Source organism: Heptranchias perlo, unplaced genomic scaffold (genome assembly GCF_035084215.1).
Source record: "Heptranchias perlo isolate sHepPer1 unplaced genomic scaffold, sHepPer1.hap1 HAP1_SCAFFOLD_262, whole genome shotgun sequence".
NCBI classification, from domain to species: Eukaryota; Metazoa; Chordata; class Chondrichthyes; order Hexanchiformes; family Hexanchidae; genus Heptranchias; species Heptranchias perlo.
Genome location: NW_027139274.1, coordinates 324,422 through 349,165, shown reverse-complemented (window position 1 = coordinate 349,165; position 24,744 = coordinate 324,422). Strand labels below are relative to the sequence as shown.

Sequence of the window (24,744 nt, the reverse complement as noted above, 5' to 3'; positions counted from 1 at the left end):
GCAATTAAGAGTCAACCACATTGCTGTGGGTCTGGAGTCACACATAGGCCAGACCGGGTAAGGACGGCAGGTTTCCTTCCCTAAAGGGCATTAGTGAACCAGATGGGTTTTTACAACAATCCGGTAGTTTCATGGCCACAATTACTGATACTGGTATTTTAATTCCAGATTTTTATTTATTTAATTGAACTTAAATTCACCAGCTGCCATGGCAGGATTTGAACTCATGACTCTGGATTTTTAGTCCAGGCCTCGGGATTACTAATCCAGTAACATAATCACTATGCTACCGCACCCTTGTTGTGTGGGGGTCCCTGAGGGAAGAGTGACCATAACATGATAGAATTCCTCATTAAGATGGAGAGTGAAGTCGTTGAATCCGAAACAAGGGTCCTGAATCTAAATAAAGGAAATTACGAAAGTATGAGGTGTGAGTTGGCTATGATAGATCGGGGAACTTTACTAAAAGGGATGATGGTGGATAGGCAATGGCTAATATTTAAAGAACGTGTGCAGGAATTACAACAATTATTCATTCCTGTCTGGTGCAAAAATAAAACAGGAAAGGTGGTTCAACCGTGGTTCAGGAGCAATTTTACAGACCTGGACAAATAATCCAGAGTCATGAATTCAAATCCCACCAGGGCAGCTCGGGATTTAAATTCAATTAATTAAATTCAATTTAATTGAATAAAATCTAGAATTAAAACACTGGTATCAGTAATGGTGGCCATGAAACGACCAGATTGTCGTAAAAACCCAACTGGTTCGCTCATGTCCTTGAGGGGAGGAAACCTGCCGTCCTTACCCGGTCTGGTCTATATGTGACTCCAGACCCACAGCAATGTGATTGATTCTTAATTGCCCTCTGAAATGGTCCAGCAAGCCAATGAGTTGCAAAATTCTCGCTAAAAAAGTCATAATAAGAGTAAAACCCATCGGACCACGAGGCACCGGACACGACAAAGGCAAACCAAGCCGGAGTCGACCCTGCAAAGTCCTCCTCACTAACATCTGGAGACTTGTGCCAAAATTGGGAGAGCTGTCCCACAGACTAGTCAAGCAACAGCCTGACATAGCCATACTCACAGAATCATACCTTTCAGCCAACGTCCCAGACTCTTCCATCACCATCCCTGGGTATGTCCTGTCCCACCGGCAGGACAGACCCACCAGAGGTGGCGGTACAGTGATATACAGTCAGGAGAGAGTGGCCCTGGGAGTCGTCAACATTGACTCTGGACCCCACGAAATCTCATGTCATCAGGTCAAACATGGGCAAGGAAACCTCCTGCTGATTACCACCTACCGTCCTCCCTCAGCTGATGAATCAGTCCTCCTCCATGTTGAGCACCACTTGGAGGAAGCACTGAGGGTAGCAAGGGCACAGAATGTACTCTGGGTGGGGGACTTCAATGTCCATCACCAAAAATGGCTCGGGAGCACCACTACTGACCGAGCTGGCCGAGTCCTGAAGGACGTAGCTGCCAGACTGGGCCTGCAGCAGGTGGTGAGCGATCCAACACGAGGGAAAAACTTACTTGAGCTCGTCCTCACCAATCTACCTGTCGCAAATGCATCTGTCCATGACAGTATTGGTAGGAGTGACCACCGCACAGTCCTCGTGGAGATGAAATCCCATCTTCGCACTGAGGACACCATCCAACGTGTTGTGTGGCACTACCACCGTGCTAAATGGGATAGATTCAGAACAGATCTAGCAGCTCAAAACTGGGCATTCATGAGGCGCTGTGGGCCATCAGCAGCAGCAGAATTGTATTCCAGCACAATTTGTAACCTCATGGCCCGGCATATTCCTCACTCTACCATTACCAACAAGCCAGGGTATCAACCCTGGTTCAATGAGGAGTGTAGAAGAGCATGCCAGGAGCAGCACCAGGCGTACCTAAAAATGAGGTGCCAACCTGTTGAAGCTACAACTCAGGACTACATGCATGCTAAACAGCGGAAGCAACATGCTATAGACAGAGCTAAGCGATTCCACAACCAACGGATCAGATCAAAGCTCTACAGTCCTGCCACATCCAGTCGTGAATGTTGGTGGACAATTAAACAACTAACGGGAGGAGGAGGCTCTGTAAACATCCCCATCCTCAATGATGATGGAGTCCGCACGTGAGTGCAAAAGACAAGGCTGAAGCGTTTGCAACCATCTTCAGCCAGAAGTGTCGAGTGGATGATCCGTCTTGGACTCCTCCCGATATCCCCACCCTCACAGAAGCCAGTCTTCAGCCAATTCGATTCACTCCACGTGATATCAAGAAACGGCTGAGTGCGCTGGAATACAGCAAAGGCTATGGGCCCCAACAACATCCCAGCTGTAGTGCTGAAGACTTGTGCTCCATAACTAGCTGCGCCTCTAGCCAAGCTGTTCCAGTTCAGCTACAACACTGGCATCTACCCGACAATGTGGAAAATTGCCCAGGTATGTCCTGTCCACAAAAAGCAGGACAAATCCAATCCGGCCAATTACCGCCCCATCAGTCTACTCTCAATCATCAGCAAAGTGATGGAAGGTGTCGTCCACAGTGCTATCAAGCGGCACTTACTCACCAATAACCTGCTCACCGATGCTCAGTTTGGGTTCCGCCAGGACCACTCGGCTCCAGACCTCATTACAGCCTTGGTCCAAACATAGACAAAAGAGCAGAATTCCAGAGGTGAGGTGAGAGTGACTGCCCTTGACATCAGGCAGCATTTGACCGAGTGTGGCACCAAGGAGCCCTAGTAAAATTGAAGTCAATGGGAATCAGGGAGAAAACTCTCCAGTGGCTGGCGTCATACCTAGCGCAAAGGAAGATGGTAGTGGTTGTTGGAGGCCAATCATCTCAGCCCCAGGACATTGCTGCAGGAGTTCCTCAAGGCAGTGTCCTCGGCCCAACCATCTTCAGCTGCTTCATCAATGACCTTCCCTCCATCATCAGGTCAGAAATGGGGATGTTCGCTGATGATTTCACAGTGTTCAGTTCCATTCGCAACCCCTCAGATAATGAAGCAGTCCGAGCCCGCATGCAGTAAGACCTGGACAACATCCAGGCTTGGGCTCATAAGTGCACTGCAGCAACTCACCAAGGCTTCTTCGACAGCATCTCCCAAACCCGCGACCTCTACCACCTAGAATTTCAAGGGCAGCAGGCACATGGGAACAACACCACCTGCACGTTCCCCTCCAAGTCACGCACCATCCCGACTTGGAAATATATCGCCGTTCCTTCATCGTCGCTGGGTCAAAATCCTGGAACTCCCTTCCTAACAGCACTGTGGGAGAACCGTCACCACACGGACTGCAGCGGTTCAAGAAGGCGGCTCACTACCACCTTCTCAAGGGCAATTAGGGATGGGCAATAAATGCCGGCCTCGCCAGCGACACCCACATCCCGTGAACGAATAAAAAAAAAAGTTTGTTAATGAATCCTTTCTCTTTGCACAATACCCAATCTAGGATCGCCTGTTCTCTAGTTGGTTCCTCAACGTATTGGTCTCGAAAACCATCACGTACACACTCCAGGGATTCCTCCCCCATTGTATGATTGCTAATTTGGCTTGACCAATCTATATGTAGATTAAAGTCACCCATTGATTATAGTTGTACCCTTCTTGCTTGCGTCTCTAATTTCCTGTTTAATGCCCTCCCCAAAATCACCACTACTGTTTGGGGGCCTATAGACAACCCCCACCAACGTTTTCTGCCCCTTGGTGTTTCTTAGCTCCACCCATACAGATTCCACATTGTGATTTTCCGAGCCAATATCCTTCCTCACTATTGCATTGATTTCCTCCTTTACTGACAACGCTACCCCACCTCCTTTCCCTTTTTGCCTGTCCTTCCTAAATATTGAATACCCCTGGATGATCAGTTCCCATCCTTGGTCACCCTGCAGCCATGTCTCCATAATCGCAACTATATCATAACCGTTAATATCTATCTGCGCTGTTAATTCATCGACCTTATTGTGAATGCTCCGCGCATTAAGACACAATGCCTTTAGACTTGTCTTTTTAAGATTGCTAGTCATCTTAGTTTTATTTTGCACTATGGCCCTATTTGTTTTTCGCCCTTGTTTTCTCTGTCTTCCACTGTTGCTTCTTCCCTTTCTGCCTTTTGTTTCTATCCTTGTTTCCCCCTCCTCTGTCTCCCTGCTCAGGTTCCCATCCCCCTGCCATTCTAGTTTAAACCTTCCCCAACAGCACGAGCAAACACCCCCGCGAGGGCATCGGTCCCGGTCCTGCTCGGGTGTAACCCGTCCCGCTTGTACAGGTCCCACCTTCCCCAGAACCGGTCCCAATGTCCCAGGAATCTAAATCCCTCCCTCCTACACCATCCCTGCAGCCACGCATTCATCCTGTCTATTCTCCTGTTCCTATACTCACTAGCACGTGGCACTGGGAGTAATCCTGAGATCACTACCTTTGAGGTCCTGCTTTTTAATTTATCTCCTAACTCCTTAAATTCACCTTGCAGGACCTCATCCCTTTTTTTACCTATGTCGTTGGTACCAATATGGACCACGACTACTGGCTGTTCACCCTCCCCCTCCAGAATGGCCTGCAGCCGCTCCGTGACATCCTTGACCCTAGCACCAGGGAGGCAACATACCATCCTGGAGTCATGTTTGCGGCCGCAGAAACGCATATCTGTTCCCCTTACAATTGAATCCCCTATCACTATAGCCCTGCCACTCTTCTTCCTCCCCTCCTGTGCAGCAGAGCCACCCGTGGTGCCCCGAACTTGGCTCTTGCTGCTTTCCCCTGATAAGCCATCTCCCCCAACAGTATCCAAAGCAGAATATCTGTTTGAGAGGGAGATGGCCCCAGGGGACTCCTGCTCTACCTGCCTAGTCCTTTTACTCTGCCTGCGGTCACCCATTTCCTTTCTGCCTGCGTAATCTTTACCTGGGGTGTGACCCCCTCACTGAACGTGCTATCCACGATAGTCTCAGCATCACGGATGCTCCACAGTGAATCCACCCGCAGCTCCAGCTCCGAAATGCGGTTAGCCAGTAGCTGCAGCTGGACACACTTCCTGCACACATGGTCGCCAGAATTACACTGTGTTCACCTCTCGAACTCTCTTCCCGCTCTCTGGACTCTCCTTTTATACTGCGCTCACCTCTCGGACTCTCCTTCTGGTCTCGGACTCTCCTCCCGCTCTTGGACTCTCCTTTTACACCGCGCTCACCTCTCGGACTCTCCTTTTGCACTGCGCTCACCTCTCGGACTCTCCTTTTACACTGAGCTCACCTCTCGGACTCTCCTTTTGCACTGCGCTCACCTCTCGGACTCTCCTTTTACACCGCGCTCACCTCTCGGACTCTCCTTTTACACTGCGCTCACCTCTCGGACTCTCCTTCTGGTCTCGGACTCTCCTCCCGCTCTTGGACTCTCCTTTTACACTGTGCTCACCTCTCGGACTCTCCTTTTACACTGTGCTCACCTCTCGGACTCTCCTTTTACACCGCGCTCACCTCTCGGACTCTCCTTTTACACCGTGCTCACCTCTCGGACTCTCCTTTTACACCGCGCTCACCTCTCGGACTCTCCTTTTACACTGCGCTCACCTCTCGGACTCTCCTTTTACACTGTGCTCACCTCTCGGACTCTCCTTTTACACTGTGCTCACCTCTCGGACTCTCCTTTTACACTGTGCTCACCTCTCGGACTCTCCTTTTACACCGCGCTCACCTCTCGGACTCTCCTTTTACACCGTGCTCACCTCTCGGACTCTCCTTTTACACCGCGCTCACCTCTCGGACTCTCCTTTTACACTGTGCTCACCTCTCGGACTCTCCTTTTACACCGCGCTCACCTCTCGGACTCTCCTTTTACACCGCGCTCACCTCTCGGACTCTCCTTTTACACCGCGCTCACCTCTCGGACTCTCCTTTTACACTGAGCTCACCTCTCGGACTCTCCTTTTACACCGAGCTCACCTCTCGGACTCTCCTTTTACACCGCGCTCACCTCTCGGACTCTCCTTTTACACCGCGCTCACCTCTCGGACTCTCCTTTTACACCGCGCTCACCTCTCGGACTCTCCTTTTACACCGCGCTCACCTCTCGGACTCTCCTTTTACACCGCGCTCACCTCTCGGACTCTCCTTTTACACCGTGCTCACCTCTCGGACTCTCCTTTTACACTGCGCTCACCTCTCGGACTCTCCTTTTACACTGCGCTCACCTCTCGGACTCTCCTTTTACACAGCGCTCACCTCTCGGACTCTCCTTTTACACTGTGCTCACCTCTCGGACTCTCCTTTTACACTGCGCTCACCTCTCGGACTCTCCTTTTACACCGTGCTCACCTCTCAGACTCTCCTTTTACACTGTGCTCACCTCTCGGACTCTCCTTTTACACCGTGCTCACCTCTCGGACTCTCCTTTTACACCGCGCTCACCTCTCGGACTCTCCTTTTACACAGCGCTCACCTCTCGGACTCTCCTTTTACACCGTGCTCACCTCTCGGACTCTCCTTTTACACTGCGCTTACCTCTCGGACTCTCCTTTTACACCGTGCTCACCTCTCGGACTCTCCTTTTACACTGCGCTTACCTCTCGGACTCTCCTTTTACACTGCGCTCACCTCGCGGACTCTCCTTTTACACCGCGCTCACCTCTCGGACTCTCCTTTTACCCCGCGCTCACCTCTCGGACTCTCCTTTTACACTGAGCTCACCTATCGGACTCTCCTTTTACACCGCGCTCACCTCTCGGACTCTCCTTTTGCACTGCGCTCACCTCTCGGACTCTCCTTTTACACTGCGCTCACCTCTCAGACTCTCCTTTTACACCGCGCTCACCTCTCGGACTCTCCTTTTACACTGCGCTCACCTCTCGGACTCTCCTTTTACACTGTGCTCACCTCTCGGACTCTCCTTTTACACTGTGCTCACCTCTCGGACTCTCCTTTTACACTGCGCTCACCTCTCGGACTCTCCTTTTACACTGAGCTCACCTCTCAGACTCTCCTTTTACACCGCGCTCACCTCTCGGACTCTCCTTTTACACCGCGCTCACCTCTCGGACTCTCCTTTTACACCGCGCTCACCTCTCGGACTCTCCTTTTACACCGTGCTCACCTCTCGGACTCTCCTTTTACACTGAGCTCACCTCTCGGACTCTCCTTTTACACGGAGCTCACCTCTCGGACTCTCCTTTTACACCGCGCTCACCTCTCGGACTCTCCTTTTACACCGCGCTCACCTCTCGGACTCTCCTTTTACACTGCGCTCACCTCTCGGACTCTCCTTTTACACCGTGCTCACCTCTCGGACTCTCCTTTTACACTGAGCTCACCTCTCGGACTCTCCTTTTACACTGAGCTCACCTCTCGGACTCTCCTTTTACACTGCGCTCACCTCTCGGACTCTCCTTTTACACTGTGCTCACCTCTCGGACTCTCCTTTTACACCGCGCTCACCTCTCGGACTCTCCTTTTACACTGAGCTCACCTCTCGGACTCTCCTTTTACACTGAGCTCACCTCTCGGACTCTCCTTTTACACTGCGCTCACCTCTCGGACTCTCCTTTTACACTGCGCTCACCTCTCGGACTCTCCTTTTACACCGCGCTCACCTCTCGGACTCTCCTTTTACACTGAGCTCACCTCTCGGACTCTCCTTTTACACCGAGCTCACCTCTCGGACTCTCCTTTTACACTGAGCTCACATCTCGGACTCTCCTTTTACACTGCGCTCACCTCTCGGACTCTCCTTTTACACTGCGCTCACCTCTCGGACTCTCCTTTTACACTGCGCTCACCTCTCGGACTCTCCTTTTACACCGAGCTCACCTCTCGGACTCTCCTTTTACACTGAGCTCACCTCTCGGACTCTCCTTTTACACCGAGCTCACCTCTCGGACTCTCCTTTTACACTGAGCTCACATCTCGGACTCTCCTTTTACACTGCGCTCACCTCTCGGACTCTCCTTTTACACTGCGCTCACCTCTCGGACTCTCCTTTTACACTGCGCTCACCTCTCGGACTCTCCTTTTACACCGAGCTCACCTCTCGGACTCTCCTTTTACACCGTGCTCACCTCTCGGACTCTCCTTTTACACCGTGCTCACCTCTCGGACTCTCCTTTTACACCGCGCTCACCTCTCGGACTCTCCTTTTACACCGCGCTCACCTCTCGGACTCTCCTTTTACACCGAGCTCACCTCTCGGACTCTCCTTTTACACCGCGCTCACCTCTCGGACTCTCCTTTTACACCGAGCTCACCTCTCGGACTCTCCTTTTACACCGCGCTCACCTCTCGGACTCTCCTTTTACACCGCGCTCACCTCTCGGACTCTCCTTTTACACCGAGCTCACCTCTCGGACTCTCCTTTTACACCGCGCTCACCTCTCGGACTCTCCTTTTACACTGTGCTCACCTCTCGGACTCTCCTTTTACACTGCGCTCACCTCTCGGACTCTCCTTTTACACTGAGCTCACCTCTCGGACTCTCCTTTTACACCGTGCTCACCTCTCGGACTCTCCTTTTACACCGAGCTCACCTCTCGGACTCTCCTTTTACACCGCGCTCACCTCTCGGACTCTCCTTTTACACTGTGCTCACCACTCGGACTCTCCTTTTACACTGCGCTCACCTCTCGGACTCTCCTTTTACACTGCGCTCACCTCTCGGACTCTCCTTTTACACCGCGCTCACCTCTCAGACTCTCCTTTTACACCGCGCTCACCTCCCGGACTCTCCTTTTACACTGCGCTCACCTCTCGGACTCTCCTTTTACACCGTGCTCACCTCTCGGACTCTCCTTTTAAACTGCGCTCACCTCTCGGACTCTCCTTTTACACCGCGCTCACCTCTCGGACTCTCCTTTTACACCGAGCTCACCTCTCGGACTCTCCTTTTACACCGCGCTCACCTCTCTGACTCTCCTTTTACACCGAGCTCACCTCTCGGACTCTCCTTTTACACCGCGCTCACCTCTCGGACTCTCCTTTTACACCGAGCTCACCTCTCGGACTCTCCTTTTACACTGTGCTCACCTCTCGGACTCTCCTTTTACACCGCGCTCTCCTCTCGGACTCTCCTTTTACACCGTGCTCACCTCTCGGACTCTCCTTTTACACTGTGCTCACCTCTCGGACTCTCCTTTTACACCGCGCTCTCCTCTCGGACTCTCCTTTTACACCGTGCTCACCTCTCGGACTCTCCTTTTACACCGTGCTCACCTCTCGGACTCTCCTTTTACACCGTGCTCACCTCTCGGACTCTCCTTTTACACCGTGCTCACCTCTCGGACTCTCCTTTTACACTGTGCTCACCTCTCGGACTCTCCTTTTGCACTGCGCTCACCTCTCGGACTCTCCTTTTACACTGTGCTCACCTCTCGGACTCTCCTTTTACACTGTGCTCACCTCTCGGACTCTCCTTTTACACCGCGCTCACCTCTCGGACTCTCCTTTTACACTGCGCTCACCTCTCGGACTCTCCTTTTACACTGCGCTCACCTCTCGGTCTCTCCTTTTACACTGCGCTCACCTCTCGGACTCTCCTTTTACACCGTGCTCACCTCTTGGACTCTCCTTTTACACTGAGCTCACCTCTCGGACTCTCCTTTTACACTGCGCTCACCTCTCGGACTCTCCTTTTACACCGCGCTCACCTCTCGGACTCTCCTTTTACACCGTGCTCACCTCTCGGACTCTCCTTTTACACCGTACTCACCTCTCGGACTCTTCTTTTACACTGTGCTCACCTCTCGGACTCTCCTTTTACACTGCGCTCACCTCTCGGACTCTCCTTTTACACCGCGCTCACCTCTCGGACTCTCCTTTTACACTGCGCTCACCTCTCGGACTCTCCTTTTACACCGTGCTCACCTCTCGGACTCTCCTTTTACACTGTGCTCACCTCTCGGACTCTCCTTTTACACTGTGCTCACCTCTCGGACTCTCCTTTTACACCGAGCTCACCTCTCGGACTCTCCTTTTACACCGCGCTCACCTCTCGGACTCTCCTTTTACACTGTGCTCACCTCTCGGACTCTCCTTTTACACAGTGCTCACCTCTCGGACTCTCCTTTTACACTGCGCTCACCTCTCGGACTCTCCTTTTACACTGTGCTCACCTCTCGGACTCTCCTTTTACACCGCACTCACCTCTCTGAGTCTCCTTTTACACTGTGCTCACCTCTCGGACTCTCCTTTTACACTGCGCTCACCTCTCGGACTCTCCTTTTACACTGAGCTCACCTCTCGGACTCTCCTTTTACACTGTGCTCACCTCTCGGACTCTCCTTTTACACCGTGCTCACCTCTCGGACTCTCCTTTTACACTGCGCTCACCTCTCGGACTCTCCTTTTACACTGAGCTCACCTCTCGGACTCTCCTTTTACACTGAGCTCACCTCTCGGACTCTCCTTTTACACTGTGCTCACCTCTCGGACTCTCCTTTTACACCGCGCTCACCTCTCGGACTCTCCTTTTACACCGCGCTCACCTCTCGGACTCTCCTTTTACACTGCGCTCACCTCTCGGACTCTCCTTTTACACCGCGCTCACCTCTCGGACTCTCCTTTTACACCGCGCTCACCTCTCGGACTCTCCTTTCACACTGCGCTCACCTCTCGGACTCTCCTTTTACACCGCGCTCACCTCTCTGACTCTCCTTTTACACCGCGCTCACCTCTCGGACTCTCCTTTTACACTGCGCTCACCTCTCGGACTCTCCTTTTACACTGTGCTCACCTCTCGGACTCTCCTTTTACACTGAGCTCACCTCTCGGACTCTCCTTTTACACCGCGCTCACCTCTCGGACTCTCCTTTTACACTGTGCTCACCTCTCGGACTCTCCTTTTACACTGTGCTCACCTCTCGGACTCTCCTTTTACACGGAGCTCACCTCTCGGACTCTCCTTTTACACCGCGCTCACCTCTCGGACTCTCCTTTTACACCGTGCTCACCTCTCGGACTCTCCTTTTACACTGCGCTCACCTCTCGGACTCTCCTTTTACACTGCGCTCACCTCTCGGACTCTCCTTTTACACCGCGCTCACCTCTCGGACTCTCCTTTTTCACTGCGCTCACCTCTCGGACTCTCCTTTTACACTGAGCTCACCTCTCGGACTCTCCTTTTACACCGCGCTCACCTCTCGGACTCTCCTTTTACACCGCGCTCACCTCTCGGACTCTCCTTTTACACCGCGCTCACCTCTCGGACTCTCCTTTTACACCACGCTCACCTCTCGGACTCTCCTTTTACACCACGCTCACCTCTCGGTCTCTCCTTTTACACCGTGCTCACCTCTCGGACTCTCCTTTTACACTGTGCTCACCTCTCGGACTCTCCTTTTACACCGCGCTCACCTCTCGGACTCTCCTTTTACACCGTGCTCACCTCTCGGACTCTCCTTTTACACCGCTCTCACCTCTCGGACTCTCCTTTTACACCGCGCTCACCTCTCGGACTCTCCTTTTACACTGTGCTCACCTCTCGGACTCTCCTTTTACACTGCGCTCACCTCTCGGACTCTCCTTTTACACCGCGCTCACCTCTCTGACTCTCCTTTTACACCGCGCTCACCTCTCGGACTCTCCTTTTACACTGCGCTCACCTCTCGGACTCTCCTTTTACACCGTGCTCACCTCTCGGACTCTCCTTTTACACTGAGCTCACCTCTCGGACTCTCCTTTTACACCGCGCTCACCTCTCGGACTCTCCTTTTACACTGTGCTCACCTCTCGGACTCTCCTTTTACACTGTGCTCACCTCTCGGACTCTCCTTTTACACGGAGCTCACCTCTCGGACTCTCCTTTTACACCGCGCTCACCTCTCGGACTCTCCTTTTACACCGCGCTCACCTCTCGGACTCTCCTTTTACACCGCGCTCACCTCTCGGACTCTCCTTTTTCACTGCGCTCACCTCTCGGACTCTCCTTTTACACCGTGCTCACCTCTCGGACTCTCCTTTTACACTGTACTCACCTCTCGGACTCTCCTTTTACACTGTGCTCACCTCTCGGACTCTCCTTTTACACTGAGCTCACCTCTCGGACTCTCCTTTTACACCGTGCTCACCTCTCGGACTCTCCTTTTACACTGAGCTCACCTCTCGGACTCTCCTTTTACACTGCGCTCACCTCTCGGACTCTCCTTTTACACTGCGCTCACCTCTCGGACTCTCCTTTTACACTGAGCTCACCTCTCGGACTCTCCTTTTACACTGCGCTCACCTCTCGGACTCTCCTTTTACACCGTGCTCACCTCTCGGACTCTCCTTTTACACTGAGCTCACCTCTCGGACTCTCCTTTTACTCTGTGCTCTCCTCTCGGACTCTCCTTTTACACCGTGCTCACCTCTCGGACTCTCCTTTTACACTGCGCTCACCTCTCGGACTCTCCTTTTACACTGCGCTCACCTCTCGGACTCTCCTTTTACACTGAGCTCACCTCTCGGACTCTCCTTTTACACTGCGCTCACCTCTCGGACTCTCCTTTTACACTGAGCTCACCTCTCGGACTCTCCTTTTACACTGCGCTCACCTCTCGGACTCTCCTTTTACACCGCGCTCACCTCTCGGACTCTCCTTTTACACTGCGCTCACCTCTCGGACTCTCCTTTTACACCGCGCTCACCTCTCGGACTCTCCTTTTACACTGCGCTCACCTCTCGAACTCTCCTTTTACACTGAGCTCACCTCTCGGACTCTCCTTTTACACTGCGCTCACCTCTCGGACTCTCCTTTTACACTGCGCTCACCTCTCGGACTCTCCTTTTACACCGTGCTCACCTCTCGGACTCTACTTTTACTCTGAGCTCACCTCTCGGACTCTCCTTTTAAACTGCGCTCACTTCTCGGACTCTCCTTTTACACTGCGCTCACCTCTCGGACTCCCCTTTTACACCGTGCTCACCTCTCGGACTCTCCTTTTACACTGCGCTCACCTCTCGGACTCTCCTTTTACACTGAGCTCACCTCTCGGACTCTCCTTTTACACCGTGCTCACCTCTCGGACTCTCCTTTTACTCTGAGCTCACCTCTCGGACTCTCCTTTTAAACTGCGCTCACCTCTCGGACTCTCCTTTTACACCGTGCTCACCTCTCGGACTCTCCTTTTACACTGTGCTCACCTCTCGGACTCTCCTTTTACACCGTGCTCACCTCTCGGACTCTCCTTTTACACCGTGCTCACCTCTCGGACTCTCCTTTTACACCGTGCTCACCTCTCGGACTCTCCTTTTACACTGAGCTCACCTCTCGGACTCTCCTTTTACACCGCGCTCACCTCTCGGACTCTCCTTTTACACTGTGCTCACCTCTCGGACTCTCCTTTTACACCGTGCTCACCTCTCGGACTCTCCTTTTACACTGTGCTCACCTCTCGGACTCTCCTTTTACACTGTGCTCACCTCTCGGACTCTCCTTTTACACTGTGCTCACCTCTCGGACTCTCCTTTTACACCGTGCTCACCTCTCGGACTCTCCTTTTACACCGCGCTCACCTCTCGGACTCTCCTTTTACACTGAGCTCACCTCTCGGACTCTCCTTTTACACTGAGCTCACCTCTCGGACTCTCCTTTTACACCGCGCTCACCTCTCGGACTCTCCTTTTACACTGCACTCACCTCTCGGACTCTCCTTTTACACCGAGCTCACCTCTCGGACTCTCCTTTTACACTGTGCTCACCTCTCGGACTCTCCTTTTACACTGTGCTCACCTCTCGGACTCTCCTTTTACACCGCGCTCACCTCTCGGACTCTCCTTTTACACTGTGCTCACCTCTCGGACTCTCCTTTTACACCGTGCTCACCTCTCGGACTCTCCTTTTACACAGCGCTCACCTCTCGGACTCTCCTTTTACACCGCGCTCACCTCTCGGACTCTCCTTTTACACCGCGCTCACCTCTCGGACTCTCCTTTTACACTGTGCTCACCTCTCGGACTATCCTTTTACACTGTGCTCACCTCTCGGACTCTCCTTTTACACTGAGCTCACCTCTCGGACTCTCCTTTTACACCGTGCTCACCTCTCGGACTCTCCTTTTACACTGAGCTCACCTCTCGGACTCTCCTTTTACACTTCGCTCACCTCTCGGACTCTCCTTTTACACTGAGCTCACCTCTCGGACTCTCCTTTTACACCGCGCTCACCTCTCGGACTCTCCTTTTACACTGCGCTCACCTCTCGGACTCTCCTTTTACACTGAGCTCACCTCTCGGACTCTCCTTTTACACTGCGCTCACCTCTCGGACTCTCCTTTTACACCGTGCTCACCTCTCGGACTCTCCTTTTACACTGAGCTCACCTCTCGGACTCTCCTTTTACTCTGTGCTCTCCTCTCGGACTCTCCTTTTACACCGTGCTCACCTCTCGGACTCTCCTTTTACACTGCGCTCACCTCTCGGACTCTCCTTTTACACTGCGCTCACCTCTCGGACTCTCCTTTTACACTGAGCTCACCTCTCGGACTCTCCTTTTACACTGCGCTCACCTCTCGGACTCTCCTTTTACACAGAGCTCACCTCTCGGACTCTCCTTTTACACTGCGCTCGCCTCTCGGACTCTCCTTTTACACCGCGCTCACCTCTCGGACTCTCCTTTTACACTGCGCTCACCTCTCGAACTCTCCTTTTACACTGAGCTCACCTCTCGGACTCTCCTTTTACACTGCGCTCACCTCTCGGACTCTCCTTTTACACTGCGCTCACCTCTCGGACTCTCCGTTTACACCGTGCTCACCTCTCGGACTCTACTTTTACTCTGAGCTCACCTCTCGGACTCTCCTTTTAAACTGCGCTCACCTCTCGGACTCTCCTTTTACACTGCGCTCACCTCTCGGACTCCCCTTTTACACCGTGCTCACCTCTCGGACTCTCCTTTTACACTGCGCTCACCTCTCGGACTCCCCTTTTACACCGCGCTCACCTCTCGGACTCTCCTTTTACTCTGAGCTCACCTCTCGGACTCTCCTTTTAAACTGCGCTCACCTCTCGGACTCTCCTTTTACACCGTGCTCTCCTCTCGGACTCTCCTTTTACACTGTGCTCACCTCTCGGACTCTCCTTTTACACCGTGCTCACCTCTCGGACTCTCCTTTTACACCGTGCTCACCTCTCGGACTCTCCTTTTACACCGTGCTCACCTCTCGGACTCTCCTTTTACACTGAGCTCACCTCTCGGACTCTCCTTTTACACCGCGCTCACCTCTCGGACTCTCCTTTTACACTGTGCTCACCTCTCGGACTCTCCTTTTACACCGTGCTCACCTCTCGGACTCTCCTTTTACACTGTGCTCACCTCTCGGACTCTCCTTTTACACTGTGCTCACCTCTCGGACTCTCCTTTTACACTGTGCTCACCTCTCGGACTCTCCTTTTACACCGTGTTCACCTCTCGGACTCTCCTTTTACACCGCGCTCACCTCTCGGACTCTCCTTTTACTCTGCGCTCACCTCTCGGACTCTCCTTTTACACTGAGCTCACCTCTCGGACTCTCCTTTTACACTGTGCTCACCTCTCGGACTCTCCTTTTACACCGCGCTCACCTCTCGGACTCTCCTTTTACACTGCGCTCACCTCTCGGACTCTCCTTTTACACTGCGCTCACCTCTCGGACTCTCCTTTTGCACCGTGCTCACCTCTCGGACTCTCCTTTTACACTGCGCTCACCTCTCGGACTCTCCTTTTACACCGAGCTCACCTCTCGGACTCTCCTTTTACACCGCGCTCACCTCTCGGACTCTCCTTTTACACCGCGCTCACTTCTCGGACTCTCCTTTTACACTGCGCTCACCTCTCGGACTCTCCTTTTACACTGCACTCACCTCTCGGACTCTCCTTTTACACTGTGCTCACCTCTCGGACTCTCCTTTTACACCACGCTCACCTCTCTGACTCTCCTTTTACACCGCGCTCACCTCTCGGACTCTCCTTTTACACTGTGCTCACCTCTCGGACTCTCCTTTTACACCGCGCTCACCTCTCGGACTCTCCTTTTACACTGTGCTCACCTCTCGGACTCTCCTCCCGCTCTCGGACTCGGCTCAGTGTTGGGTCCCTTGCTGTTTGTGGTATATATTAATGATTTGGACTTGAATGTAGGGGGCATGATTGGCAAATTTGCAGACGACTCAAAAATTGTCCGTGTAGTTGATAGTGAAGAGGATAGCTGTGCAAGAAGATATCAATGGGTTGGTGGAGTGGGCAGAAAAGTGGCAAATAGAGTTCAACCCGGAGAAGTGTGAGGTAATGCACTTAGGGAGGGCAAACAGTAAAAGGGAATACGCAGTAAACGGGAATATATTGAGAGGGGTAGAGGAAGTGAGAGACCTTGGAGTGCATGTGCACAGGTCCCTGAAGGTGGCAGTACAGGTAGATAAGGTTGTGAAGAAGGCATACGGAATGCTCTCCGTTATTAGCCGAGGTATAAAATACAAAAGCAGGGATGTAATGATGGAACTGTATAAAACGCTGGTAAGGCCAGAGCTGGAGTATTGTGCGCAGTTCTGGTCACCACATTACAGGAAGGACATAGGAACATTGGAACAGGAGTAGGCCATTCAGCCCCTCGTGCCTGCTCCGCCATTTGATAAGATCATGGCTGATCTGTGATCGAACTCCATATACCTGCCTTTGGCCCATATCCCTTAATACCTTTGGTTGCCAAAAAGCTATCTATCTCACATTTAAATTTAGCAATTGAGCTAGTATCAATTGCCATTTGTGGAAGAGAGTTCCAAACTTCTACAACCCTTTGAGTGTAGAAATGTTTTCTAATCTCGCTCCTGAAAGGTCTGGCTCTAATTTTTAGACTGTGCCCCCTACTCCTAAAATCCCCAACCAGCGGAAATAGTTTCTCTCTATCCACCCTATCTGTTCCCCTTAATATCTTATAAACTTCGATCAGATCACCCCTTAACCTTCGAAACTCCAGAGAATACAACCCCAATTTGTGTAATCTCTCCTCGTAACTTAACCCTTGAAGTCCGGGTATCATTCTCGTAAACCTACACTGCACTCCCTCCAAGGCCAATATGTCCTTCCGAAGGTGCGGTGCCCAGAACTGCTCACAGTACTCCAGGTGCGGTCTAACCAGGGTTTTGTATAGCTGCAGCATAACTTCTGCCCCCTTGTACTCCAGTCCTCTAGATATAAAGGCCAGCATTCCATTAGCCTTATTGATTATTTTCTGCACCTGTTCATGACACTTCAATGATCTATGTACCTGAACCATTAAGTCCCTTTGGACATCCACTGTTTTTAACTTTTTACCATTTAGAAAGTACCCTGTTCTATCCTTTTTTGATCCAAAGTGGATGACCTCACATTTGTCTACATTGAATTCCATTTGCCACAGTTTTGCCCATTCATCTAATCTATCAATATCACTTTGTAATTTTATGTTTCCATCTGCACTGCTTACAATGCCACCAATCTTTGTGTCATCGGCAAACTTAGATATGAGACTTTCTATGCCTTCATCTAAGTCGTTCATAAATATTGTGAATAATTGAGGCCCCAAGACAGATCCCTGCGGGACTCCACTAGTCACATCCTGCCAATGTGAGTACCTTCCCATTATCCCTACTCTCTGTCGCCTTTCACTCAGCCAATTTCCTAACCAAGTCTGTACTTTTCCCTCGATTCCATGGGCTTCTAACTTAGCTAACAGTCTCTTATGTGGGACCTTATCAAATGCCTTCTGGAAGTCCACATTAATAACATCCATTGACATTCCCCTGTCCACTACTTTATCACCTCTTCAAAAAACTCAATCAGGTTTGTCAGGCACGACCTACCTTTCACAAATCCATGCTGGCTCTCTCTGATTAACTGAAAATTCTCGAGGTGTTCAGTCACCCTATCCTTAATTATAGACTCCAGCATTTTCCCCACAACAGATGTTCGGCTAACTGGTCTATAATTCCCTGGTTTCCCTCTCTCTCCTTTCTTAAAAAGCGGAGTGACATGTGCAATTTTCCAATCCAGAGGGACAGTTCCTGAATCTAGAGAACTTTGAAAGATTATAGTTAGGGCATCTGCAATGTGCTCACCTACTTCCTTTAAACCCCTGGGATGGAAACCATCTGGTCCTGGGGATTTGTCACTCTTTAGTGCTATTATTTTCTTCATTACTGTTGCTTTACTTATGTCAATTTTATCGAGTCCCTGTCCCCGATTCAATATTAGTTTTCTTGGGATTTCCGGCATGCTATCCTCTTTTTCTACTGTAAATACTGACGCAAAGTAATTATTCAACATGTCCACCATTTCCCCATTGTCAATGACAATATCCCCACTTTCAGTTTTTAAGGGGCCAACACTGCTCCTGACCACCCTCTTTTTCCAAATATAACTATAAAAGCTCATTAAAAGTTTCTTTAAACATTTCCCACTGATCATCAGTCGTTTTACCCATTAACAGATTTGCCCAGTTTACTGTGGACAGTCTCTGTCTCATCCCATTGAAGTTGGCCTTAATTGCTCTGGAGAGAGTGCAGAGAAGATTTACAAGAATGTTGCCAGGACTTGAAAATTGCAGCTACGAGGAGAGATTGGATAGGCTGGGGTTGTTTTCCTTGGAGCAGAGGAGGCTGAGGAGAGACTTGATTGAGGTGTACAAAATTATGAGGGGCCCAGATAGAGTAGACAGGAAGTACCTGTTTCCCCTAGCGGAGAGTTCAAGAACTAGAGGACGTAGATTTAAGCTGATTGGCGGAAGGATTGGAGGGGACATGAGGAAAAACTTTTTTACCCAGAGGGTGGTGGGTGTATGGAATTCGCTGCCCGAATTGGTGGTAGAGGCAGGGACCCTCAACTCTTTTAAAAAGTATCTGGACCTGCACCTAAAGTGCTTTAAGCTGCAGGGCTACTGACCGGATGCTGGAAGGTGGGATTAGAATGGGCACCTGGATGTTCTTTGAGCCGGCACAGACATGATGGGCCGAACGGCCCCCTTCTCTGCTGTATCTTTTCTATGGTTCTATGGTTTCTATGGTTCTATATGAGGAAAAACTTTTTTACACAGCGAGTGGTTAGGATCTGGAATGCACTGCCCGAGGGGGTGGTGGAGGCAGATTCAATCATGGCCTTCAAAAGAGAACTGGATAAGTACTTGAAAAAATTTGCAGGGCTACGGGGATAGGGCGGGGGAGTGGGACCAGCTAGATTGCTCATACATGGAGCCGTCACAGACCCGATGGGCCGAATGGCCTCCTTCTGTCTGTAACCTTCTATGATTCTATCCAATCTTACCTCAAAGCTAAAATTCACCGCCCTGGCAACATCCTCGTAAATCTCCTCAGTCCCCTCTCTCGTACAATCATAAAAACATAAGAACATAACAAATAGGAGCAGGAGTAGGCCGTCCGGCCCCTCGAGTCAGCCCCGCCATTCATCAAGATCATGGCTGATCTTCTACCTCAACGCCATTTTCCTGCACCATCCCCATATCCCTTGATGCCTTTAATATCTAGAAATCTATTGATCTCTGTTTTGAATGTACTCAATGACTGAGCCTCCACAGCCCTCTGGGGTAGAGAATTCCAAAGATTCACCACCCTCTGAGTGAAGAAATTTCTCCTCATCTCAGTCCTAAATGCCCTACCCCGTATCCTGAGACTGTGACCCCTCGTTCTAGACTCCCCAGCCAGGGGAAACATCCTCCCTGCATCTACCCTGTCGAGCCCTGTTAGAATTTTGTATGTTTCAATGAGATCACCTCTCATTCTTCTAAACTCTAGACAATATAGGCCTCGTCTACTCAATCTCTCCTCATACGACAGTCCTGCCATCCCAGGAATCAGTCTGGTGAACCTTTGTTGCACTCCCTCTATGGCAAGTATATCCTTTCTTAGGTAAGGAGACCAAAATTGTACACAATACTCCAGGTGCAGTCTCACCAAGGCCCTATATAATTGCAGTAAGACATCTTTACTCCCGTACTCAAATCCTCTTGTAATAAAGGCCAACATATCATGTGCCTTCCGAATTGCTTGCTGCACCTGCATGTTTGCTTTCAGTTACTGGTGTACAAGGACACCCAGGTCCCTTTGAACATCAACATTTCCCAATCTCTCACCATTTAAATAATACTCTGCCTTTCTGTTTTTCCTTCCGAAGTGGACAACTTCACATTTTTCCACATTATATTCCATCTGCCATGTTCTTGCCCACTCACTTAGCCTGTCGATATCCCCTTGAAGCCTCTTCGCATCCTCCTCACAACTCATATTCCCTCCTAGTTTTGTGTCAACAGCGAACTTGGAAATATTGCATTTGATCCCCTCATCCAAATCACATCCTTCCTGTAATGTGGTGACCAGAACTGTACACAGTACTCAAGCTGTGGCCTAACTAGTGTTTTATACAGTTCCAGCATAACCTCCCTGCTCTTATATTCTCTGCCTCGGCTAATAAAGGAAAGTACCCCATATGCCTTCTTAACCACCTTATCTACCTGTCCTGCTACCTTCAGGGATCTGTGGACATGCACTCCAAGGTCCCTCACTTCCTCTACACCTCTCAGTATTTATAAAATCTGAACTGTTGTATTCTTTTTCTGGCTTGTCTTCCTGCTCTTGCCGATCGGCCAGCTGGGATTGGTGCCGATCGGCCAGCTGGGATTGGTGCTTTTTCTCTGGTGTTTTTCTTTTTCAGGTTTTCCTGGATGAACTGATGAGGAAGAAGCCTGAAATGGAGAAAGAGACAAAATCCTGTTCCCAAAAGCTGGGCAATCAGCGTCACCTCGCGCACCGACTCCGGGGCCCAACCAGTAAGAATCCTGTGAAATGGTTGCATTGTGGCCTGTGGTTCGGTCAACTAAAAGTGTCAAACAGGACTAAAAAGCTGCACCATTGATGTGGTATTGGTCTGTGCTTCAAGATCATTGCGCAGAGGGACAGGCCTGAGGGGCTGAATGGCCTCGTCCTCTTCTACTCCTCTATGTTCCTAAGGTGCCGAGTGCAATCCGTGGGGTCACAATTTCAGGCCTCACCTCGAAGCACCAAACCCCAATTTCTATCCTTGACTCCCAGCCCCGACTCTGCGTTACAATCCCCAACTGCCATGTTCAACTTTCAACTTGTGCCCTCAACTGGAGTCCCGAAACTCCCAATTCTTGTCCTCATGTGGAACTAGGAAATATTTCATCCCTCGATCAGGTCAGGATATTTTTTTAATTCATTCATGGGATGTCGCTGGCGAGGCCGGCATTTACTGTCCATCCCTAATGGCCCTTGCACCTTCTTGAACCACTGCAGTCCATGTGGTGAAGGTGCTCCCACAGTGCAGCACAATCTGTAACCTCATGGCCCGACATATTCCTCACTCTACCATTACCAACAAGCCAGGGGATCAACCCTGGTTCAATGAGGAGTGCAGAAGAGCATGCCAGGAGCAGCACCAGGCGTACTGAAAAATGAGGTGCCAACCTGGTGAAGCTACAACTCAGGACTACATGCATGCTAAACAGCGGAAGTAACATGCTATAGACAGAGCTAAGCGATTCCACAACCAACGGATCACATCAAAGCTCTACAGTCCTGCCACATCCAGTCGTGAATAGTGGTGGACAATTAAACAACTAACGGGAGGAGGAGGCTCTGCAAACATCCCCATCCTCAATGATGGCGGAGTCTAGCACGTGAGTGCAAAAGACAAGGCTGAAGCGTTTGCAACCATCTTCAGCCAGAAGTGTCTATTGGATGATCCATCTTGGCCTCCTCCCGATATCCTCACCTTCACAGAAGCCAGTCTTCAGCCAATTTGATTCATTCCATGTGATATCAAGAAACGGCTGAATGCACTGGATACAGCAAAGGCTATGGGCCCCGACAACATCCCAGCTGTAGTGCTGAAGACTTGTGCTCCAGAACTAGCTGCGCCTCTAGCCAAGCTGTTCCAGTACAGCTACAACACTGGCATCTACCCGACAATGTGGAAAATTGCCCAGGTATGTCCTGTCCACAAAAATCCGGCCAATTACCGCCCCATCAGTCCACTCTCAATCATCAGCAAAGTGATGGAAGGTGTCGTCGACAGTGCTATCAAGCGGCACTTACTCACCAATAACCTGCTCACCGATGCTCAGTTTGGGTTCCTCCAGGACCACTCGGCTCCAGACCTCATTACAGCCTTGATCCAAACATGGACAAAAGAGCTGAATTCCAGAGGTGAGGTGAGAGTGACTGCCCTTGACATCAAGGCAGCATTTGACCGAGTGTGGCACCAAGGAGCCCGAGTAAAATTGAAGTCAATGGGAATCAGGGGGAAAACTCTCCAGTGGCTGGAGTCATACCTAGCACAAAGGAAGATGGTAGTGGTTGTTGGAGGCCAATCATCTCAGCCCCAGGACATTGCTGCAGGAGTTACTCAGGGCAATATCCAAGGCCCAAACATCTTCAGCTGCTTCATCAATGACCTTCCCTCCATCATCAGGTCAGAAATGGGGATGTTCGCTGATGATTGCACAGTATTCAGTTCCATTCACAACCCCTCAAATAATGAAGCAGTCCGTGCCCGCATGCTGCAAGACCTGGACAACATCCAGGCTTGGGCTCAAAGTGGCAAGTAACATTCGCGCCAGATAAGTGCCAGACAATGACCATCTCCAACAAGAGAGAGTCTAACCACCTCCCCTTGACATTCAATGGCATTACCATCGCCGAATCCCCCACCATCAACATCCTGGGGGTCACCATTGACCAGAAACTTAACTGGACCAGCCATATAAATACTGTGGCTATGAGAGCAGGTCAGAGGCTGGGTATTCTGCGGTGAGTGACTCACCTCCTGACTCCCCAAAGCCTTTCCACCATCTACAAGGCATAAGTCAGGAGTGTGATGGAATACTGTCTGCTTGCTTGGATGAGTGCAGCTGCAACAACACTCAAGAAGCTCGACACCATCCAAGATAAAGCAGCCCGCTTGATTGGCACCCCATCCACCACCCGAAACATTCACTCCCTTCATCATCGGCGCACTGTGGCTGCAGTGTGTACCATCCACAGGATGCACTGCAGCAACTCGCCAAGGCTTCTTCGGCAGCACCTCCCAAACCCGCGACCTCTACCACCTAGAAGGACAAGGGCAGCAGGCACATGGGAACAACACCACCTGCACGTTCCCCTCCAAGTCACACACCATCCTGACTTGGAAATATATCACCGTTCCTTCATCGTCGCTGGGTCAAAATCCTGGAACTCCCTTCCTAACAGCACTGTGGGAGAACCTTCACCACACGGACTGCAGTGGTTCAAGAAGGCGGCTCACCACCACCTTCTCAAGGGCAATTAGGGATGGGCAATAAATGCCGGCCTCACCAGCGACGCCCACATCCCAGGAACGAATAAAAAAAATGTTTGGTCGGGAGTTCCAGGATTTTGACCCAGCAACGATGAGGAACGGCGCTATATTTCCAATTAGGGATGGTGTGATTTCTTCACTCAGAGGGTGGTGAACCTGTGGAATTCTCTACCACAGAAGGCAGTGGAGGCCAAGTCATTAGATGTATTCAAGAAGGAGATCGATATATTTCTTAATGCTGAAGGGATCAAGGGATATGGGGAAAAAGCGGGAACAGGGTACTGAGTTAGACGATCAGCCATGATCATTTTAAATGGCGGAGCAGGCCCGAAGGGCTGAATGGCCTACTCTTGTTCCTATTTTTCTATGTTTCTATGTGTGTGATTTGGAGGGGAACGTGCAGGTGGTGTTGTTCCCATGTGCCTGCTGCCCTTGTCCTTCTAGGTGGTAGAGGTTGCGGATTTGGGAGGTGCTGTCGAAGAAGCCTTGGCGAGTTGCTGCAGTGCATCCTGTGGATGGTACACACTGCAGCCACAGTGCGCCGGTGGTGAAGGGAGTGAATGTTTAGGGTGGTGGATGGGGTGCCAATCAAGTGGGCTGCTTTGTCCTGGATGGTGTCAAGCTTCTTGAGTGTTGTTGGAGCTGCACTCGTCCAGGCAAGTGGAGAGTATTCCATCACACTCCTGACTTGTGTCTTGTAGATGGTGGAAAGGCTATGGGGAGTCAGGAGGTGAGTCACTCGCCACAGAATACCAAGCCTCTGACCTGCTCTTGTAGCCACAGTATTTATATGGCTGGTCCAGTTCAGTTTCTGGTCAATGGTGACCCCCAGGATGTTGATGGTGGGGGATTCGGTGATGGTAATGCCGTTGAATGTCAAGGGGAGGTGGTTAGACTCTCTCTTGTTGGAGATGGTCATTGCCTGGCACTTGTCTGGTGCGAATGTTACTTGCCACTTATCAGCCCAAGCCTGGATGTTGTCCAGGTCTTGCTGCATGCGGGCTCGGACTGCTTCATTATAACGCCAATTGTACTCTCAGTTAGGGTGCCGAAACTCAATCGTTAATTCTGAACCGGACCCTAATTCTTACTCTGAGCTGAAACACCCGACTCCTACCCTACAATCACGGGAGGCTATTCGGCCCATCGTGCCTGTGCTGGCTCTTTGAAACAGCAATCCAATTCGTTCCATTCCCCTGCTCTTTCCCCATACCCTGTAAATTTTTACCATTCAAGTATTTATCAAAAGTAAATTCCCTTTTGAAAGTTATTATTGAATCTGCTTCCACCGCCCTTTCAGGCAGAGAATTCCAGATCAGAACAACTGATTGCAAAAAACATTTCCTCATGTCACCTGTGCTTCTTTTGCCAATCACCTTAAATCCGTGTCCTCTGGTTACTGGGGAATGAGGCGGAACAAGTGGAGCAAATGTCAGTGGGGCAACTTTTAGGGAG

At 50.8% G+C, this 24,744-nt stretch overlaps 1 protein-coding gene across 1 annotated transcript in view; it reads left to right on the top strand.

Annotated features, from left to right (window-relative positions):
- Positions 1-24,744, top strand: part of macf1b (microtubule actin crosslinking factor 1b) — a gene marked incomplete at its 5' end in the record, with an annotated part of 275,059 nt that overhangs the window by 97,652 nt on the left and 152,663 nt on the right. Inside the window, one exon of the mRNA XM_067978314.1 lies at positions 20,644-20,758. Within this exon, the coding sequence (XP_067834415.1) occupies positions 20,644-20,758 (115 nt within the window). The remainder of the gene's footprint in view (positions 1-20,643; positions 20,759-24,744) is intronic.